This window comes from Hevea brasiliensis, chromosome 12 (assembly GCF_030052815.1).
Source record: "Hevea brasiliensis isolate MT/VB/25A 57/8 chromosome 12, ASM3005281v1, whole genome shotgun sequence".
NCBI classification, from domain to species: Eukaryota; Viridiplantae; Streptophyta; class Magnoliopsida; order Malpighiales; family Euphorbiaceae; genus Hevea; species Hevea brasiliensis.
In genome coordinates, this window is record NC_079504.1 from 30,656,217 (window position 1) to 30,678,783 (window position 22,567).

The 22,567-nt window shown below is 29.0% G+C and overlaps 2 protein-coding genes and 1 long non-coding RNA gene across 5 annotated transcripts; all 3 read right to left on the minus strand.

Moving 5' to 3' along the window:
• Positions 1–1,079: 1,079 nt before the first annotated feature.
• Positions 1,080–6,093, minus strand: LOC131171392 (aspartate--tRNA ligase 2, cytoplasmic-like). 3 transcript variants are annotated; one of them, XM_058131445.1, is made up of 4 exons: positions 5,946–6,093; positions 4,430–4,567; positions 2,936–3,050; positions 1,080–1,470 (listed from the first exon to the last, which is right to left on the minus strand). In XM_058131445.1, exons 2-4 carry the CDS (start codon positions 4,491–4,493, stop codon positions 1,344–1,346), a joined length of 306 nt encoding a protein of 101 aa, XP_057987428.1. In that variant the 5' UTR covers positions 4,494–4,567; positions 5,946–6,093; the 3' UTR covers positions 1,080–1,343. The 3 variants fall into 3 exon arrangements, 2 of the variants coding, with proteins under 2 accessions (XP_057987428.1, XP_057987429.1); XR_009142091.1 differs by lacking the exons at positions 4,430–4,567; positions 5,946–6,093 and adding an exon at positions 3,299–3,544; XM_058131446.1 differs by lacking the exons at positions 4,430–4,567; positions 5,946–6,093 and adding an exon at positions 3,665–3,770.
• Positions 6,094–10,455: 4,362 nt separating this feature from the next.
• On the minus strand, positions 10,456–11,470 carry LOC131171393 (uncharacterized). Its single transcript, XR_009142092.1, has 2 exons — positions 10,696–11,470; positions 10,456–10,604 (listed from the first exon to the last, which is right to left on the minus strand). It is a non-coding gene; the product is annotated as an uncharacterized LOC131171393 (long non-coding RNA).
• A 130-nt stretch (positions 11,471–11,600) lies between these two features.
• On the minus strand, positions 11,601–13,763 carry LOC131171173 (disease resistance-like protein DSC1). Its single transcript, XM_058130645.1, has 4 exons — positions 13,683–13,763; positions 13,034–13,354; positions 11,791–12,651; positions 11,601–11,678 (listed from the first exon to the last, which is right to left on the minus strand). The coding sequence occupies exons 1-4, from the start codon at positions 13,761–13,763 to the stop codon at positions 11,601–11,603; spliced, it is 1,341 nt and encodes a 446-aa protein (XP_057986628.1).
• Between the last annotated feature and the right edge of the window lie 8,804 nt (positions 13,764–22,567).

Consider the following 22,567-nt stretch of genomic DNA (forward strand, 5'->3'; position numbering starts at 1 on the left):
TATATTTAATTATATATATATTAATTGTTTAATTTCATTGATTAATGGTAATTAGGTTCAAACCAAAATTAAAATTAGATCAAATAACTTGAAAATCAAGTCTAAATTAAAAAATCAATAAAAAATCAAACCGATCGGTTTAAATCGAACCGAACGGAAATAGAGCGATTCAATTTGATTTTTCACTCATTTCGGTTTGGTTCGGTTACCAAAATTTACGATTCGATTTTTATAATTTAATTCAGTTCAGTTCGATTCTGTTTGAACCGAATGCCCACCTGTAGCGTATTATCCTCTTTTCTTGCCAAAAAAAAAAAAGTGAATAATTTAAGGTTGGTGACTCTGTTTAGCAGAAAAATTTTTTTTCATATTTTTTAAAGTTTAAAGCACTTGAGAAAATATATAAATGAAAAATATTTTTTAATTAAAAAGAAAACTAAATTATTTAAAAAATATATTTTTAAAATTTTAATAATTTTATTAAAATATAAAAATACATATAATATAAATGCATACTATTAATTTAATATTTTCATAGGCAAGTTATTTTTCATGAAATAAACAAAGGCTTAAATCTCTAAAATTTAACAAAATATACAATTTCTCCCTCCTCTTTTAGGAGTTGTTGATTGAATCTTTAATGATCAATTCCATTAACGAAACAGTGACTAAATTAAGCTCAATTAGTCATTGATCAATAAGGAAGAGTCAAGTCAAATACTAAATATCATTTTAAATTCTCAAATTGCTATTAATATGCCCATATAAAGAGACGCTCATATCTAACGACTGATAGTCCAGTTACCAGGGAAGCAAGTAGCTTTGTGGAGAATAGAAGACAGATCTACTTCAGCTCGAGAGGTAATCAATGAACCACTTCGTGGAGGCTGAATTTCTCTATTACTTACAGCTTTCTACACTTATTTCAATTATATTTTTTTGTATTTGCTAATTTTATATGAAAGGTTATTGACATGCAGCAGGCGTCGCTTGGTGTTCCTTGTTGAAAACAAGCTGATGATCATTTCAGTAAAGGAAGTATTATCAATAGGCATTGACAAGGCTGAAAACTATTGCAGTGAAGTAAAAGAAAACCCATAATTAATGACCTCAACAAAAGTGCTTACAGGATTTGATGCAGCAAAATGTATGTGTGCCTCCCATTTCAAATGGTAACTTGAAATAAACCTTCATATTACATGGTACTTGGAAGAAATTATCTTCTCCATGCAGACACTTACATAGTTTTTCTTTTTTCCACTTTTGTAACCTAAAACTTCCAGGAGGAGAAAAGATATAGTATAATCTTAGCAAAACAAAGGATGATGCTGTGCTTAAACAAATCAAGGGGCAAGCCTAAGTGGGTCACGAGGGAAAAGCGATGTTTTGCGAATGTTATTCAGAACACAGAATAACATTACCACACGCTCTAACCCCACTCCGAACCCGCCATGTGGAGGTGCACCATACCTGTAAACAGAGCAACCATAGGATTATTTTGTTTGTGTATAGAAAAATTCTTTTCCCCGTGCCATACACCCAAAAACATAGAAGAAAGCTAAAGCACAACAACAGCATGAATAATGGAGATGTAATGCATAGCCCAAGAGCTGATATCACTAGATCAAGAATTCTTAGCATTCATCAGGTACCAAGATGGTAGGTAATTCAAAATCAAACCTCACCATTAAAACTCACCATTTCATGATACACACTCTTGTTTCAGATTCACTCCGTATTTAAGTCGCTCCAATTTACTTTAGCCATTCAATGTTTCATAACAATTTGATTTCATCATTTTTTTTCCCCCGTTGTTAACAAACATTAACCAAACATATTGAGTTAACAGCACCATTAGTGCTTGTCATGTCATTTCTGAAATGGCTTATAACAGCACCATCATAACATACAATCATAAATCCAAGCAAGCAACTTCTGCTAGATGTCATGGAATTGTTACAAGATTGCTACCTGGAGGTCCATATTGGCCTTCTCCACATTCGAGCTTATGTATATTTTTATATTCCTATCAAGTGAGGGGGATTTGCCAGTGCCACAATGAAGTGTGTTTGGTGAAAATAAAATCAACGACATACAGAAGCAAGTTAGTGCAACATGATGCAAAATGAGTAGGAGCTAGGAACTGGATGAACTTTAGCATGCATGTTATGCTTTATGATCAATTCAAAAAAGTATCAAGCAGATAAGCACCACTGTAAACATAGTAATTGTAGATTACTAGCTTATACTTCTAATTCCATTGAAATAATGACATTAGAATTACTTGAAGTTTTAGTGAATTTCTATTTCATTGCGTCAAATTAGATTTTTGCATGCCAAAGCATGGACAAACAAAAACAAAATTAATCTAACGAAGTCCATTTGGTAGTTTAGCCACTGGAATACTAATGTGGACATCAAGCCCCCTTATTTTCTCTAAAACTTATGCTGAAAAATAATTCCAATTGGACATGCATAAAGAACTAATTGAACCAAATGACAAATCCATCCAACCAATAACAGCTGCAATACACATGAATCTCTATGCCCGTAATTTCTCTTCCCAGTTCCCATATCAGCATGTATTTCAAAGAAAAGAGAGCCCAGACATCCATGTCAGCTTTCTGACAATATTGAGTGGCTAAAAGCACTTTATTAGAAAAATGGTATTAGTTTAAGGCACTTAATTACCAAAGATTTAAAGCTTAAGCAATAAATAAAAATTAAAGCATTTCTATTCTTTTTGTCACTTATAAATTTTAAAATCATTTTTATATCACCTATATCTGTGAACAGCCCACTGAAAAATCAAACTTTTCAAAGATTTAATATTGTGAAACAAACTGATTGATAGGCCTATCATCTAACAAGATGACACAAGCAGCACAACAGGTCTGAGGTAATTGAGGGAAAAATATGGAAAAAAAAAGAGTACCTGAAAGAATCAATGTACGTTGTTATTGTATTGACATCAATGCCACATGCCTTTGCACGTTCTTCCAGCAACTCAGGTACATGGACACGTTGAGCTCCGGAAATTATTTCCTCACCTGAAGGTTGATGAACAAATGAATACAATCCAGTCAAACAACTAATAAGACGTATCATTATCTGCTTTCCAAGCATATTAATTACTCGCATGCAAATACAAAATCAAGTATCAGAACTGAAAAACACAATTATGCATCACCAATAGATCACTCCATTAACATAGCATGTAATTATGTGTATGTGAAAAGGTCTTGCAAAATAAAACGTACATTTATATTTTGATTTAGGAAAAGTACAAAAAAAGCACCTTGTAGTTTGGGCCATTTTCAAAAGGATCATGTACTTTCAGTTTTGACAAGCTAATGTCCTGCGGTTAAGTCCGTTAGCTAAGAATGTCCAAACACTCTAACACCATTAATAGCTGGTGACATGTTAAGTAGAAAAATAATTCCATGTCAGTAGTCATTAATGGTGTTAGGATATTTGTACCTTCTTCACTAATGCACTTAACCATAGGATACCATTTTGTCAAATCAAAACTACAGGATAGCCCAAACCACATAGTACTTTTTGTATTTTGCCCTTTTATTTACACGTCCCAAGATACCAGATGCAGGACAAAAACTACAAATGCAAATGGAGCAGTGACACCGAAAAAGACCTTTCTCCCTACCTCGAACAAAGACATCAAATGAATTACTATATTTTGCATCATCATAGCATGGCATGGTGTAGAATGGCCTAACAGCCAAAGTACAAACGCGTTAGCCCTATTCCCTTCATTTGTTAACGATGCGATAGTTTAATAATCGATTTGTCACGAAATTTTCTTCAATCCTTGAATTGAAAAAGCAGGAAAAGTAGATTACTAAATTGTACTTTCCCCAAAAATATAAGAATTTATACATCTTAATTAAATTTCTTTTAAAGCTAAATTGGATTTGAAATGGAATAATTGTCCCTATATTCATTAAAATAACTTTCTTTTTTTTTTTTAAATATGATACTGCACATGGATGATCAGAATTCTTAGACTAAAACTATCTTAATTAAGGTACACTAGTACTATAGAATGATTAGAAAAAAATATTATTTATCATAAACACTAATATAATTGAATTAATCTGGACACTATTTATCATGAACTCCATACCATCCAAATCCATTTGAAAAAAAAGAAATAAATCTTTATTCTCCTATACAATTCCACAAACTCCATACCATCCATATCCATGTGAAGATTATTTGTCAATAAGTTTTAATGTCTATAAATTATTTTTAGGACTATAAGGAGCAGTGATATTGAAATTGTTTTAAGGACCTCAATCAAGCCAAGAGGAAAGAAAAAACAAACAAACAAACAACACCACTGAAGGGAAGCATAGGGGAAAAAGGGACAACAATGATAGAGAGCATTAGTGATCAGCAAAAGCAGAACCTGAGATTTGGCGAATGATTGCATGGTTTTGCAATTGACAGCGGGAATTACACGACTGAATCATTTATTAAACTTTGTCATTCATCCTTATGTTAAAACCACCTTTCTCCATTCCATATGTCAATTATTCAACAAATTCTGGAATAAATCACTTCACAATTAGGACAAATAGAACACAAATTTAGCAATCAATAAATTGGTTTACTAATTAAGAAGTCGATGATTTTAGCTTTATAAACAGAGTAATTCATAATCCCACTGAATTAATGCACCAAATAAAAAATCATGGCTAGAGGGTATGATTCAAATGGATTTGGCCAAGAGCACTAAAATATAATAATCAGACATAGGTCCTCAAAGAGTCCAACAAAAATCAAATAGAAGTGGAAAGAAAAAGCAATGTGAATTTTTTTTTCTATTTTTGGTGGATCCTTACCCTAAATAAAGCAAAGATCTTAAAAGAAGGCACACACTCTCTTCGAAGTTGGTTTCGATAAAAGAAAGAGCTACATAAAATCATGTAACGGCTGCCTAAAGGAAGGTTTATAATTTAATAGCTAGCAAAAGGATTGGAATCTTCATCAAAGGAAAAAAAAAATCATCAAATACAAAACCAAGATTTTTTACTTGTTTTTTCTTTAACTAGCGTACAAAGCAAAGGACTAGATTTTTGTTTCTAAGGTGACACAAACCCAGGAGCTGTTTCTACTTTGCAATTCATTCTTTCCCCACTTACCAACTTAATCTCAGAGAGAGTGTTAGAAAATTTTCATGGTTCTGTGAACTCAACTAGCATAACCACCAAGAGAAAAATCACAAAGCACTATGTTGAAACTTACTAGAGGAGGTAACAACCTAAACAAGTGTCAAAATGGGTTTGTGAGTTTATTTTTCCTCTCCATTGTCAGCCACCCAAAATTTTCCGCAGAAGAGGGTGAAGCATAATAAACATACACTAAACATTCTCTAATGGTAAGAAGATATCTACATGATAAACAATAACATGGACAAACATAGAAAGAAACATCACAGCACAGGCACTTACACAAATTTAAATACTACATACGCATAGGAAGAGCAAGGAAGAACAGAGTCAAAGAATCAACTATACGTATAAAACTCCTTTCTTCCAAATGCGTTATATCATGACTAAGGACAGACGGACAATAATTGAGGAGTTATTGGTGCCAGCTACAAATTTTAAAAATTTTATAATTGTAGACAAATTGCCAGGAAAGAGATCATGTAATTTTCTCTCAAAGAGGTGAAGGAACAAAAAAAAAAAAGTCAAACAAAAGTAGAGGTTGCACCAACAGAAGAAAGTGAAGTTGACATATCGGTTCGATCATATACAATATAGCAAATGTTCAGCATAACATATTATGCAGATTTTAAATAATAGAAGCAAGATTCAAATGCCTAAGTTTCTGCAACTAGCGATTCAAACTTCTTTTGAGAAGCAAATTTTACAAATTAGAAATAGAATATGCAGCATTAGATCATAAAAGCAACTCACCTGAAATGGAAGACTTATAGTCGCTAATTAAGTTTGTGCAAGAGAGGGAGAAATTGGAGGCTACAAAAACCATAGAGCTTCTGAATCGTTGAGTGGAGAAGAGAAATGGAAGCTGAGAGTAAATTATAAGAGAAGCAGTTCTTGAGAAAGGAACTTTAATAATATTTAATTTAAGTAATATTTAATTTAAGTAATATAAAATGCCTATATAACCTTTAATAATCAATTTTTAAGTTATTTATATTGATGCGATATTTATTAAAATACAAAAATTATATTTTTATAAATTAATAGCTTCAGGGGTGAATAGATTCTGAATTACTGAAGTTATTTATTTAGGAGGAAAGACAAGCAATAAGGAAGTATTGAGACTCTTAGAAGTAAAAGAAGAATGAACTTTGCGAAATGATAAACCTGTACGAGGACTTTATATTATATGATTACCTGCAACATCCTCGTTATTCCTCTTTCGCTACCAGGAAGTTCCAATGAAATTCTTTTAAATTCCGAACTTCTGAAACCTACGGCCATTGATGGTGAAATGACCTAGAAAGAAACATTGTGAGAGGAGAAGACTCCCCTTGACCCGCAATTTCCTTATTTATTTTATGTGATGATCTTTCTTTCTTTTTAATTTCTTAATTTCTAGGTTGCTTCTTAAGAGGGGGATTTTTAAATAGAATTATCTCATATGATTTATGTAATGTAAAATATTGACAAATAATTAGAAATACTTCAATTTTCGCTTATAATGACAATTCTTGTTGAATAATTAAATAAAAAAAAAGAAATAATTCTTTTAAGATATATTTGAAAACTTATTCTATTTTTAAATTTTTTAATATGCATTATTTATTTGTTTTATAATAATATAATTTATTTTTATTATTATAAATAAATATTTCTAAATAATTATTTAATTTTAATTATGAAAATTATAATATATAGGAAATTTATTGTTCGTAACATGACTTTTATAATAAAGAAAAATAGTAAAAAATAATTTAAATATGTTTTTATATATATTTGAGAATGTAAAGGTTAGATTTATAGGTTTGATATAATTAATTGAATTAAGCTTTTAATAATTTTATATTAACTCAAAATATTCTACCGCCGATTTTAAAATTTGAATTAAATCATGATAGTTAATAATAAATAAAATATTTAAAATAATTCTAATTAATTAATTAATTAATTGATAAATCATTATTTAATTTTTCAAATTTTTTAAAAAATTAATATATCATTACCTATAAATCACTGGAATAAAATTTTTAAATTCTTAACTTTTAAAACTGATAGACGGTGAAATGACTTGGGAACATAATTCGCTTCTTTTTGACAAGTTATATAACACTTGTACTCTTCTCTGATCTATTAGTTTTCCTGTAGTTTCTTGATTCTCTTATAATCTTACAAAATGATTTACATCCATACTCTAATTTCTTGATTTCTTCTCAGAGTCTTACAAAAAGACCTATACTTCTACTCTAATTTATTGATTCCTTCTTAGAGTCTTTTAATAGGATTGTAAAGTATATAGATGTGGGTGATGGATCTTTATATGAAAATGTGTTATCAACATGCATGATTAAAATTTTAAAATATAATCAATGAAAGTGGTATTAAAATTATTATTTTAAGATTGTAATTTCTTTAATTTAAATTTCAATGAAAATCAATTAACAAAATTAATAATTGAAGTTAATATTTTTTTATGATAATTTATTGAAAATGTTAAGCAAAGAGATCTTTGTTATTTGCTTCTTAATTTGATTTGATGATCTTTCTTTCTTTTTGATCAGAGGTTCACCACAATCTTCTGCTCTAATTTCTTAATTCTCTCTTGATTCATTTCTTAGTATGGGCAGTGAATTTTTATATGAGATAATTAAAAAAAAATACTTGAATTTTCTTTCATGATGAGGACAACTGTTGCAGTACCAAATTAAAAAAAAAAAACTATGAGAATAATATATAAAATTTTGAATTTCATTTCAAAAATAATAAATAAATAAATAAATATACACAAAAACATTCAAAGAATATTATGAATTTCTGCTTTATTTACAAAAGTGAATTTTAATTATCCTTCATTTATGATTCCCTTCTTCATCCTTGTTATTCCTATGTAGCTTCCTCGTTATTCCTTTGTAGCTTCCAAGAATTTTCTTTTTTTTTTTTTTTTTTTTTTTTTGAATTCTAGACTTTTGAAGGCCCTCCTAACCCACAATGTGCTTTTTCTTTTAGAGAATAAAACTATAATTGAAAAAACTGAGGAGACAGATCATGGTCCACAAAACCCATAATGGGAGGAGGCACCTCTTCCATCCAAACCCACAATTTGCTTTTTTGATTTGATGATCTTTTGTTTCTTTCTTTTTCTTTTTGACCAGAGGTGCAACATTCCTTCTTGGAGTACTCCTGCTAATTGCTAAAGGATTATATAGTGAACTGCGCGGGTGATGGATCTTTTTACACGAAATTGTGTCATCAATGCAATTAAAATTTTAAAATACACCACCATTAAATAATTACATGAATAGAGATATAAATTAATTAATTGTTTAACACAGATAGCTAATATGTGTAGGGAATTCTTGTCCTGCAAGAAAAGTGATATAAATTAATTAAGATTTTGAATGGGATATAGGTCATGTTTGGCATTGAATTTCGGAGCCTGAAATTGCTTTTCTGAATAAAAATACCACTTTAAATGCTGTTGAGAAAAACAGTTTGAAAAAAACTATTTTGTTATTATAGTGTTTTTATGACTAAAACTGATCAAATTTAATTTTTAATTATTTTTTAACATTCTCTAACTAGTATATTTAAAAAAGTGATTTTCTCAACAGCAGTTTCAACAGTAATGCCAAACAGGCCCATAGTGTCAAAACTCAAAAGTGAATTCTTTTATAAGACCTATTAACTAAAGTACTTGGAGCTTCCATATCTTTAACATTATCTTTTAGTTCCTCCAATTTAATTAATTAAAATAGACATTATCTAAAAAACTAATTAAATAAATGCATAGTCTAAATAAATTAATTTAAATACGAAAAATTAACATCATGGTAGCATTTAAGCTTTCAAATGGCACAAACAGTTTTCTACACAAAGCACGGCTGGTAAAATTTTCACTAGTATCAGCAACTCTAAAACTAAGGAAAACATCATGTGTTGTTTTAGAGGGGATGATAGAAGATGACGAACAAGCCATCTGATAAGTATGTTGATCTGTTTCGTTCAGTAGAAAAGAAACGTTAAATCTATATGAATTTTCCTTACCATGCAGATGAATTCATGCTTCTTTTAATGCATTTGCTTCTTCTAAACCAACTCTGCTTCTTTTATTGACTTAACTTCAGCTCTGCAGGTCTTTTGTCAATTAGTCTATTCCACCAAAAAGAGTCCTAATTATTAGTCATCAAAGTCAGCTAAAATTTAGACTCTCTTGTTGCAAAAAAATTACAGGCTCAATTCTTTTAATTGTCAATGTATTACTACGGTGCTCTATTTGAGAAATTATTGATAAAATCACAGTAATGCTCTGTTCCACTTTTCAGTTACAAGGGAACTTTGTCATTCAGAGCTCCTGCATTGTTCAATTAGAAGATTAACCAATCTCAACAGGCTAACACTAATTGACTAATGAATTGCAAAGAGAAGTGATATTAATGCAAAAATCAATTTTAGTTTCAACTTTCAAGATCAGCGTAAATGCAAGCACTTTTGACTACTATTGCTCTTGGTTATTAATTTTCATACAAATTCATTGAAACCATTTCACATGCAGTAATTGTCTGAAGTGAGTTGCAGTCAGGATAATAATAATAATTCATAGAAAATATACATACACGTATTTCATGATCCATGCAAGAAATTGCATTTGAAAGTGAATATAAAGAATTTTAGAATTATTTCCCTCAAACAATAATATCTATATTGATAAATATACAAACATGGCTAACGGTAATACTATATCATGCAGAGCATTCGTATAAATTACGGGGTTTATCATAGAATGGTGGAAGCTAGAGGACCTAGAGAGAACTGAAAAGCTTTTATATGTGAATAACGTCAATAAATTAGAAGATCAGAAGTATATTAAAGTTGTTTCTTTTTGTCACTTTGCTATGATATGAAGATACTAATTTAGTAACAGGTGTGTCGAATACACTGGAAAGCAGAGCTCTTATACACACACATCCCTGGTTATGAATATACAAATTAAAATTTCATAATAATTTTTGTTCAAAATTCATTCAAACTATTGTATCCAGGCACATATAAGTGAATCATCAAAGATAAAAATGCAGCCAAAATTTCGAGGTATTGTAGAAGTTTTTGATATACCCACCAAGAAAGCAAATCACGTTTGACACGAAAATTTCACTACGTGCATGTATAATGCCAAAATTTCAGTGGTTTGATATTCAATGAGCAGCTCGTTCACTTGAATATATGTAATGAATATGCAAATTGAATACTTTGCAAACTAAGATCATAGGTTCAAATCACAAAATGTTGAATTATGTACTTTAGAAAAATGTCAACATGACTCACATCCAAACATAGCCTTACAATTTATAAAGCTAGTTTCGTATCTCATCTATACTTGAGGCAACGCATGGCTGATGCCATTGAAAGCACCACCTAAGAACAAATAACAGAAGTCATGGTAAGAATTCAATGATTGTAATATTTATTAGTGACAAAAACAAGGGGAATTGGGGGGTTGACTTACAATCACTTTGGTGCAAGTGTTCACTTTACTCTTTTAGGGTGTGGTTGTTCTTCTTCCTCATACTCAGATTTGCCATCTGCAATGATAGCAATCCAAGGGGAAGGAGTTTCCCTGCTTCTCTTCTTGTTGGTGTCGGTTTCCATCACTTGTAGGAACTCGGGCCTGGTTGCTCCATATCGTGATGAGAACTTGCTTTGTTTTATGCTTGCATTGCATTTGTGCAGCACATCTTTGGAATACAATAGTTGGATCCCACACATTTTCACCTCCAACTGAGAATATTTGAATTCTGATTTGAACACAAATGACGCTTCCATGACATTGCAACAACTTTGTATGAGGAAATGATTTAGATTACAAAAATAACGTGGCTTGTAGTAGAAAAGAAACAGGTGGTCTTATTCAAAGGCCACCTCAAAAAGGTTGAGTGAAGACAAAAACCTGCCAGACCTTTCATTGTCATATGTTTCTCTCATAGGAATTTTGAAACGGCATTCACATGCAAAGTAGAAACAATCACCTTCCTTGGGAACAACAGGAACCTCAAAATCTAGAACAACACAAAAAGCAAAACCCAAGAACAAAGAATTAAAGCAACATTGAGGGAACAGAACTTCCATTGAAGATCCTGGGCTTTGATAGTTGAAGCACTCTGGAATTTCACTTCCGGGTAGACCAACAATTACATGAGCATCTGCCTGTCCGTGTGTTAAAGAGGGATAAAAAATAAAAAAATAAAAAAATAAAAAAAAGAAAAGAAATTAGAAGAAATATTTGGTGCAAAAGTAAAATTAGAAAGAGGAAAAAGAGAGGAAAGGAGAGGCTTACATCGCACGTAATGCTTATTTCTTTCATTCTCAGTAGTGCATCTACCATAATGTCACCACGTGCATTCTGATCCGAATTTACGCTATTACAATAGTTGTACACATTATATGACCCGCTGAGTTCCTCACATTCTGCAATGGGGACAATGTATGATCCTGCAGTGTCCATTAGTGTACAATTTAACGGCAATGCATGGAGTCTCTTGTGGCACATTACAATAGTCGATCTTCTACCATTCAATCTCTTAATGAGGATTTCTATAAGTACAGTGCCATCAAGATATGACAACATTAAATGGGAAAAATCATGTAGAGGCCGCAATTTTGCAAGTTTTGAGCACCCACTAAGAACAAGTCTGTGAAGGCATTCTGCAGCGTAAATGTCAATGGGGATTTCTACAAGTGCAGTGCCATCAACATATAGCTCTCTTAAAGAGCACAAACCATATAAAGGAGGCAACTTCCCAAGTTTTGAGCACCCACTAAGAATAAGCATTTGAAGGAATTTCATGTCACAAATGCAGCTTGGAAGGTTCTTGAGATTTTCACATCCCTTCATATTCAACACAACAAGAGAAGAAAATGATCTTATTGATGAGGGCAATTCTTCTATTGCAGTCTTGTTTAGCAGTAATACTTTTAAATCTCCTATAATCTCTGGTAACTTGGTGAGATTCGAGCAACCACTGAGATCAAGTGCATCAAAATTTTTCAAATGAAAACTTCTAGGAAGACTTAAAAGGTTTTCGCAATTCCTCAACTTTAAAATATAAATATCTTCCAGAAATGGAACAGATGAGGGCAGCCCTTCCAATCCACAATCCTCCAGTTCCAACTCTTCTATGCCAATTGGAATCTCAGGAAGCATCTTCAAATTTGAGCAATAAGAGGGTGAAAGCTCTTTAAGAGATTTCAACCGGACAAGGTTTGGAAGACTCCTCAGCTTCTTGCACCCTTGTAGATCAAGACAAACAAGTTTTTGCAGGCATTGAATCGACATAGGAATCTCTAGCAAACTCTCACATCCCTGCAGACTTATCCACTCCAACTCAGTTGCTGAAGAGAGATTTGGGAGCCTCCTCAGGTGCACGGATTCAGAAAGATTGAGCCGTTTTAATTGTTGAGGACACTGCACGTTGAAAACACTAAACATTTTTTTTTCAAAGAAAACAAAATCGATAAATTCTTGAAAAATAAAACATGTACAGGATTTTGATTTCAGTTAAAGTCATAGTACATTTTTAATATTTCAGTTTGGTCCTAATAATTATTTTCCCTTTTATCCACCCCAATTTATAATTATACTACTAATATATGTACTAAATTATTATATGCCACTATAGTCTATTTCAAATCATCCTTTAGCACAACAAAAATAATATGAAAATCAAATAACAAGTAATAATGTATATACTATGAAAATCATTATATATATATATATATATATATATATATATATATATATATATATATATATATATATATATATATATATATATATTAATGCATACCTTACGTCCATTCCAAAGTTGTTCAACTTTGCTGCCTTGCATGTTGATTTCAACAAGGTTCTCCATTAAAAAATTAGATGGTAAAGATTTGTAAGGGTATTCATCCCAATGAAGTAAACTCAACTTATTGGAGAGATGCAGAAGATGACTTGGTTCACTAGATTCAGATGTAGAGCCTATAATTTTGTTTTCTGACCAATTCTGAGGCCTATAACATTTGAGCAATCTTAAGTTATGCATCTGTGGAAAGGCTACATGACCCATGTGTATCTTTCCTAATTCAGACATGTCCAAGAAAATGCCTTCAACTTTTTTCATTCCCTGACAATCAAGAGCAAATAATTAATATATGGCAATGAGCAAATTAATGTTATCAAAAAATGATACAATTATCTAAATATTTACTGAAAATAATGTTATAAGATAATTGATATGGGAAAAAATGGATTTGACTCTTTGGTTTTAGACATGTCTTCAATTGCTTTAATTCTACAAAAATAAAGAATACAATGGAATATTAGAACTTATATATTAATAGCTGCATTATAGATATCTTGAGATTTAAACATGCCTTCAATTACTTAATGAAGTTAGATTTTTCTTTTAAATGATATCATCTTGGCTAACATTAAAAAACTTCATGTCTTACCATTTTAGTTGACAACATATGAAAGATGTCTTTGGAATTCCACAATCTTCTACCTTTACGCCGAGCAATGTTTTGACCCATTTCCTGTATCAAATCATGCATCTCTAATATGTCATCCACAATAGTTATGAGGCATTTATCCAGTAGTCGAAGTATTCCCCAGCTAGCAGGAAAACCACAGCCATTTTTGGTTCCTTTTTGGAGTTTTTTGGTTGGACTGTAAAGTGAATCAATGTGGGTGATGGATCCTTATATGAGATTGTGTTATCAACACGATTAAAATTTTAAAATATAATCAATGAAAGTGGTATTAAAATTATTATTTTAAGATTATAAGTTCTTTAATTTAAATTTCAATGGAAATTAATTAAAAAATTAATAATTAATAATTTTTTTATTTATTTGAGGGAGGATGGCATTGTAATTTATTAGTTGCATATAAAAATAAATAAAATGATAATTTATTAAAAAAAAATTAAGAAATGAGATCTTCGTTAGTTTTATAAATAAAATGACTCGGAAAGAAATAGTAGAATGTCCACTTGACCCTCAAATTTGCTTCTTATTTCTCTCTTGATTCATTTCTTAGCATAAGAATAATATATAAAATTTCAAATTTCAATTCAATCAAAACAATAATAATAATAATAACAACAATAATAAATAAACACAAAAATTCAAAAAATATTATGAATTTCTGCTTTATTTACAAAAGTGAATTTTAATTATCCTTCCTTTGTGATTCCCTGCTTCATCCTCGTAATTCCTTTGTAGCTTCCAAGAATTTTCTTTTTTTTTTTTTTTTAATTCTAGACTTTTGAAGGCCCCCCTCACCCACACTTTGCTTTTTTTTTTTTTTTTTTTGTATTTAATAATTAAGACTTTCATTGAAAATCGAGACAGATCATGGTCCACAAGACCCATAATGAAAGGAGGCAAATTTGCTTTTTGATTTGATGATCATTAGTTTCTTTCTTTTTCTTTTTGACCAGAGGCGCAACACTCCTGCTTGGTTCCTTCTTGGAACACTCCTGCTAATTCCTAAAGTATTGTAAAATGAACCTGCGTGGGCGATGCGTCTCTTTATACGAAATTGTGTTATCAATGCTATTAAAATTTTAAAATACACCACCATTAAATAATTACTTGAATAGAGTTATAAATTAATTAATTGTAACATAGATAGCTAGTATGTGTAAGGAACCATTGACCTACAAGACTGAAAATAGTGAAATGGGCAAGAAGACATAATTAAATTTAATAATAACAAATTATCCTTTATTTTAATTGGTTAAAAAAAATATAAGTATTTATTATTATTTAAATTTTTTGTAATTTAGATGACTAGATTGATTTTTTATTTAAATTTAAATTCCATTATATTAAGCAATATAATTCTATTACAAAATTATTTTAATCCAATCAAATAAAATAAAAAATTTTATACAATTAATGAGAAATACTAATTTAATATTTATATAAAGGACTCTTATATAAATAAAACTTTATTTTTCAAAAAGTAACGTTTTTTCTTTTCATAAGTAAAAGACATTATTTTTCTAATTATTTTTTTAGAGAATTTAATATAAATTTTTTTTGTTATTTATCTCATTATATAAATTTAAATAATATAAGTAACATTCTTAATGCAGCTACAATTAAGCATCCCGTATATAAGCTTTTGTTGTTATTATTATATAATTCTAATTATAATAAAAATTTAAATAAATAAAAATGTAAAATTTTGTCTTTTCAATTTTAACTAAACTTTTTAATTTTATCAATTTAACCACAAACTTTCATATACTAATTTCAATTTTAACAATTAGTTTAATTGGATTATTTCATTAACAAAAGTAATTTAAATATTTACCTATATTAATGTCAGCCAATTTTTTTATAACAATTTTAATTAACATTTATGACCGAAATAACAGATCAAACTAATTTAATTCTGAAATTCAGTTCGAATTTTACAAAAATTCGATTCATTTCAAATTTATTTTTGTTTTTTTTTTGTTTGGTTTTAGAGACAATATAATATTTTTCCTTTTTCTTTTCTCTTACGAAAATTGGATTGCCATTGGTTAAGAACTTGGAGGTGTATAAGAATGTTAACCTTTAAAATTAATCGGAAATACCTATCATGATTTGGTTCAATATTTGAAGGTATATCACTCACTTAATAGAAATGGGTTAAATTTCCACTCTTTTAATTCCTCTTATTCATATATATATATATATATATATATATATATATATATATATATATATAAGGGAAAATTGCTTAAATTTTCCATCATTAGGACAATTCTTGTCGAATAATTTAATTAAAAACATAGAAATTTTTTAACTGGATAGGGTAAGTGAGTTCACAAACTTAGGTGTTTTATCTCTTTTATAAAATAATCTATTTATTTATAATCTATAATATATATAAAAATAAAAAATATAAGAAATAATGAAATGGACAAAAATTAATATATATAATTGAATTTGATAACAACAAACTGCTCTCAATCTTGATCGGTTAAAAAATTAATATACAAATTTATTATTATTTAAAAATTTTTAATTTAATTGGCTAGAATAATTTCTTATTTAAAACTAAATTATATTTTATTAAAGAACATAATTTAATAATTTTTTCTCTTTCTAAACATGAAATGAATGAGACAACAAGGTGTATAGAAAAAAGATAATTAAATATTTATCTAACTTGATTAATAAGCAATAATTTAATAAAATTAAAAGATAATCATAAAATGAATTTTAATATTAGTGATTATTGTGGTTTTTATAACACAAGTCGGACCTCAGCCGCAAATATAAAATATATAGTATGATTTTAAACATATAAAATATAAAAAATATTAAAATTATGTTATTAAAATAAAAAATAATGCAAAACAACTAGTTAATTTTATAAATTTAATGATATTATAAAAAAAGTGTTATATTTAAAAGTTCAGTTAGATCTATACGCATCATTGTTCCATCATCATACGCAACCATTGAAATTAGGGCTGAGCAGAATTCGGTTCAAACCGAAAAACTGAACCAAACTGAGTCAATTCGGTTCAATCAGTTCGGTTTTAAAATTCAATTGATTCGATTCGGTTTTAATTTATAAAAATTTCGGTTATTTCGGTTCGGTTCGATTTTGAAGAGAAAAAATCGGTTAAACCGAACTGAACCGAATAGTAATTTATATAGTCAAATCGAACTAAATTGAACCGAATCGATTTTTGAATTAATTTATTTTTATGAAAAATTTATGAATTATATTTAATTATATATATATTAATTGTTTAATTTCATTGATTAATGGTTATTAGGTTCAAACCAAAGTTAAAATTAGACCAAATAACTTGAAAATCAAGTCTAAATTAAAAAATCAATCAAAAATCAAACCGATCGGTTTAAACTGAACCGAACCAAAATAAAGCGGTTCGGTTCGATTCAGTTTTTCATCAATTTCAGTTCGGTTCGGTTTCTAAAATTTACGGTTCGGTTTTTATAATTTAATTCTGTTCGGTTCGGTTCGATTCGGTTTGAACTGATTGCTCACCCCTAATTGAAATCATTCAATTTTAATTTAATAAAATTGTAATTGACTTTAAAATTATAAAATTTTAAGTTTAAATTCAATTAAAACCTTAATAATAAAAGAAATACACAAAAACATTTGCAAAATAATGCCCAAAAAAGAAATTATATAGTTTCTTGAACCCACAATTTGTTTCTTTTCGACAGTTATATAACACTTAGAGTCTGCACTAATTTCTTAGTTCCTTCTTAAAGTCTTACAAAAGAATTTATGCTCTACTCTAATTTATTAGTCTCCTCTTGGAGTCTTACAAAAGGACCTATTAATTTATTTGTTCTCTTACGTCTTATAGAAAGACCTATACTCCTGTTCTAATTTCTTGATTCACTTTCCTCTAATTTCTTGGTTTCTTCTTAATTAAAATCTTACAAAATGACTTACATTCCTACCCTAATTTCTTGATTCCTTTCTTATAATCTTTTAATAGCATTGTAAAGTGATTTCTTGTGGGTGATGGATCTTCATATGAGACAAGTAGGTGAAAAATTGACTAATCTCTCATGTGAAAGAAGGAAAGGGAGCAGGTGAACAAAATCAAAATTTGAGGAAGAGTCGGTGAATTTCTGCTTTATTTACAAAAGTGAATTTTAATTATCCTTCATTTGTGATTCCCTGCTTCATCCTCGTAATTCCTTTGTAGCTTCCAAGAATTTTTTTTTTTTTTTTTTTTTTTTGAATTCTAGACTTTTGAAGGCCCCCCTCACCCACAGTTTGCTTTTTTTTTTTTGTTTTGTTTTTTTTATTTATTTAAGAATAAGACTTTCATTGAAAAACTGAGACAGATCATGGTCCACAAAACCCATAATGAAAGGAGGCAAATTTGCTTTTTGATTTGATGATCATTAGTTTCTTTCTTTTTCTTTTTGACCAGAGGCACAACACTCCTGCTTGGTTCCTTCTTGGAACACTCCTGCTAATTCCTAAAGTATTGTAAAGTGAACCTGCGTGGGCGATGGGTCTCTTTATACGAAATTGTGTTATCAATGCTATTAAAATTTCAAAATACACCACCATTAAATAATTACTTGAATAGAGTTATAAATTAATTAATTGTAACATAGATAGCTAGTATGTGTAAGGAACTATTGACCTACAAGACGGAAAATAGTGAAATGGGCAAGAAGACATAATTAAATTTAATAATAACAATATAAAGGGAGCACTTTGTCTCCCTTTATGGGCTTGCTCGACGCGAATTTGGATTCGTCGGGTCAGTGAATTTCGGATGACGAGTGATTTCTACAAAAAAAAAGTAGCTAAAATTTAATTTATAATACAAAACCTCCGAATATTTAATTTAAGTAATACAAAACACTATATAACCTTTAATAATTAATTTTTAAATTATTTATATTGATGTAATATTTATTAAAATAAAAAAAATTATATTTTTATAAATTAATAGCTTCAGGTAATCAGGATTCTAAATTACTGAAGCTATTTATTTGGCAGGAAAGACAAGCAATAACGAAGTATTGAGACTATTAGAAGTAAAAGAAGGATGAACTTCGCGAAATGATAAATCCGTCTGAGGACTTTATATTGTATGATTGCCTGCAACATCCTCTTTATTCCTCTGCAGCTACCAGGAAGTTCCAATGAAATTTTTTTAAATTCCAGACTTTTGCAACCACGGCCATAGATGGTGAAATGACCTGGAAAGAAACATCTTGAGAGGAGAAGCCCTTGACCCGCAATTTCCTTATTTATCTGATCTATGGTCTTTCTTTCTTTCTTTTTAATTTCTTAATTTCTTGGTTGCTTCTTAAGAGGGGGATTTTTAAATAAAATTATCTCATTTGATTTATGTAATGTAGCTTCCTGGAAGTTTCAATGACAATTATGAATGTAAAATATTGACAAATAATTAGAAATACTTCAATTTTCTCTTATAATGACAATTCTTGTTGAATAATTAAATTAAAAAAAATAAGAAATAATTCTTTTAAGATATATTTGAAAACTTATTCTATTTTTAAAATTTTTAATATGCATTATTTATTTGTTTTATAATAATATAATTTATTTTTATTATTATAAATAAATATTTCTAAATAATTATTTAATTTTAATTATGAAAATTATAATATATAGGAAATTTATTGCTCGTAACATGACTTTTATAATAACGAAAAATAGTAAAAAATAATTTAAATATGTTTTTACAAATATTTGAGAATGTAAAGGTTAGATTTATAGGTTTGATATAATTAATTGAATTAAGCTTTTAATAATTTTATATTAACTTAAAATATTCTGCGCTGATTTTAAATTTTGAATTAAATCATGATACTTAATAATAAATAAAATATTTAAAATAATTCTAATTAATTAATTAATTGATAAATCATTATTTAATTTTTAAAATTTTTAAAAAAAATTAATATATCATTACCTATAAATCACTGGAATAAAATTTTTAAATACTTAACTTTTAAAACTGATAGACGGTGAAATGATTTGGGAACATAATTCGCTTCTTTTTTACTAGTTATATAACACTTGTACTCTTCTCTGATCTATTAGTTCTCCTGTAATTTCTTGATTTCTTATCAGAACCTTGCAAAAAGACCTTTACTTCTACTCTAATTTATTGATTCCTTCTTAGAGTCTTTTAATAGGATTGTAAAGTATATAGATGTGGGTGATGGATCTTTATATGAAAATATGCTATCAACATGCATGATTAAAATTTTAAAATATAATCAATGAAAGTGGTATTAAAATTATTATTTTAAGATTGTAATTTCTTTAATTTAAATTTCAATGAAAATCAATTAACAAAATTAATAATTGAAGTTAATATTTTTTTATGATAATTTATTGAAAATGTTAAGCAAAGAGATCTTTGTTTTATGATAATTTATTGAAAATTTTAAGCAAAGAGATCTTTGTTATTTGCTTCTTAATTTGATTTGATGATCTTTCTTTCTTTTTAATCAGAGGTTCACCACAATCTTCTGCTCTAATTTCTTAATTCTCTCTTGATTCATTTCTTAGTATGGGCGGTGAATTTTTATATGAGATAATTAAAAAAAAATACTTGAATTTTCTTTCATGATGAGGACAACTTTTGCAGTACCAAATTAAAAAAAAAAACAAAATACTATAAGAATAATATATAAAATTTCAAATTTCATTTCAAAAATAATAAATAAATAAATAAACACAAAAACATTCAAAGAATATTATGAATTTCTGCTTTATTTACAAAAGTGAATTTTAATTATCCTTCATTTATGATTCCCTTCTTCATCCTCGTTATTCCTATGTAGCTTCCTCGTTATTCCTTTGTAGCTTCAAAGAATTTTCTTTTTTTTTTTTTTTTTTTTGAATTCTAGACTTTTGAAGGCCCTCCTCCTAACCCACAATGTGCTTTTTCTTTTAGAGAATAAAACTACCATTGAAAAAACTGAGGAGACAGATCATGGTCCACAAAACCCATAATGGGAGGAGGCACGTCTTCCATCCAAACCCACAATTTGCTTTTTTGATTTGATGATCTTTCGTTTCTTTCTTTTTCTTTTTGACCAGAGGGGCAACATTCCTTCTTGGAGTACTCCTGCTAATTGCTAAAGGATTGTATAGTGAACTGCGCGGGTGATGGATCTTTTTACACCAAATTGTGTCATCAATGCAATTAAAATTTTAAAATACACCACCATTAAATAATTACATGAATAGAGATATAAATTAATTAAGATTTTGAGTTGGATATAGTATCAAACCTATGAGTGTGTTCTTTTACAAAGCCTATTAATCCAAGTGCTTTGAGCTCCTATATCTCTAACATTATCTTTTAGTTCTCCCAATTTAATTAATTAAAATAGACATTATCTACAAAACTAATTAAATAAACCCTTTGTCAAAATAAATTAATTTAAACATAAAAAATTAACATCATTGTAGCATTTAAGCTTTCAAATGGCACAAACAGTTTTCTACACAAACCGTGGCTGGTAAAATTTTCACTAGTTTCATCAACTCTACAGCCAAGGAAAACATCATGTGTTGTTTTAGACGAAATGATAGAAGATGAAGTACAAGCCATCTGATAAGTATGTTGACCTGTTTCATTCGGTATAAAAGAAACGTTAAATCCAAATGAATTTTCCTTACCATGCAGATGAAGTCATGCTTCTTTTAATGCATATGCCTCTTCTAAACCAACTCTGCTTCTTTTATTGACTCAACTTCAGCTCTGCAGGTCTTCTGTCAATTAGTCTATTCCACCAAAAAGAATCCTAGTTATTAGTCATCAAAGTCAGCTAAAATTTAGACTCTCTTGTTGCAAAAAATTGCAGGCTCAATTCTTTTAATTGTCAATGTATTACTACGGTGCTCTATTTGAGAAATTATTGATAAAATCACAGTAATGCTCTGTTCCACTTTTCAGTTACAAGGGAACTTTGTTATTCAGAGCTCCTGCATTGTTCAATTAGAAGATTAACCAATCTCAACAGGCTAACACTAATTGACTAATGAATTGCAAAGAGAAGTGATATTAATGCAAAAATCAATTTTAGTTTCAACTTTCAAGATCAGCATAAATGCAAACATTTTTTACTACTATTGCTCGTTGTTATTAATTTTCATACAAATTCATTGAAACCATTTCACATGCAGTAATTGTCTGAAGTGAGTTGCAGTCAGGATAATAATAATAATTCATAGAAAATATACATACACGTATTTCATGATCCATGGAAGAAATTGTATATGAAAGTGAATTTAAAGAATTTTAGAATTATTTCTCAAACAATAATATCTATATTGATAAATATACAAACATGGCTAACGGTAATACTATATCATGCAGAGCATTCGTATAAATTACGGGATTTATCATAGAATGGTGGAAGCTAGAGGACCTAGAGAGTACTGAAAAGTTTTTATATGTGAATAACTTCAATAAATTAGAAGATCAGAAGTATATTAAAGTTGTTTCTTTTTGTCACTTTGCTATGATATGAAGATACTAATTTAGTAACAGGTGTGTCGGATACACTGGAAAGCAGATCTCCTATACACACACATCCCTGGATATGAATATACAAATTAAAATTTCATAATAATTTTTGTTCAAAATTCATTCAAACTATTGTATCCAGGCACATATGAGTGAACCATCAAAGATAAAAATGCAGCCAAAATTTCGAGGTATTGTAGAAGTTTTTGATATACCCACCAAGAAAGCAAATCACGTTTGACACGAAAATTTCACTATGTGCATGTATAATGCCAAAATTTTGGTGGTTTGATATTCAATGAGCAG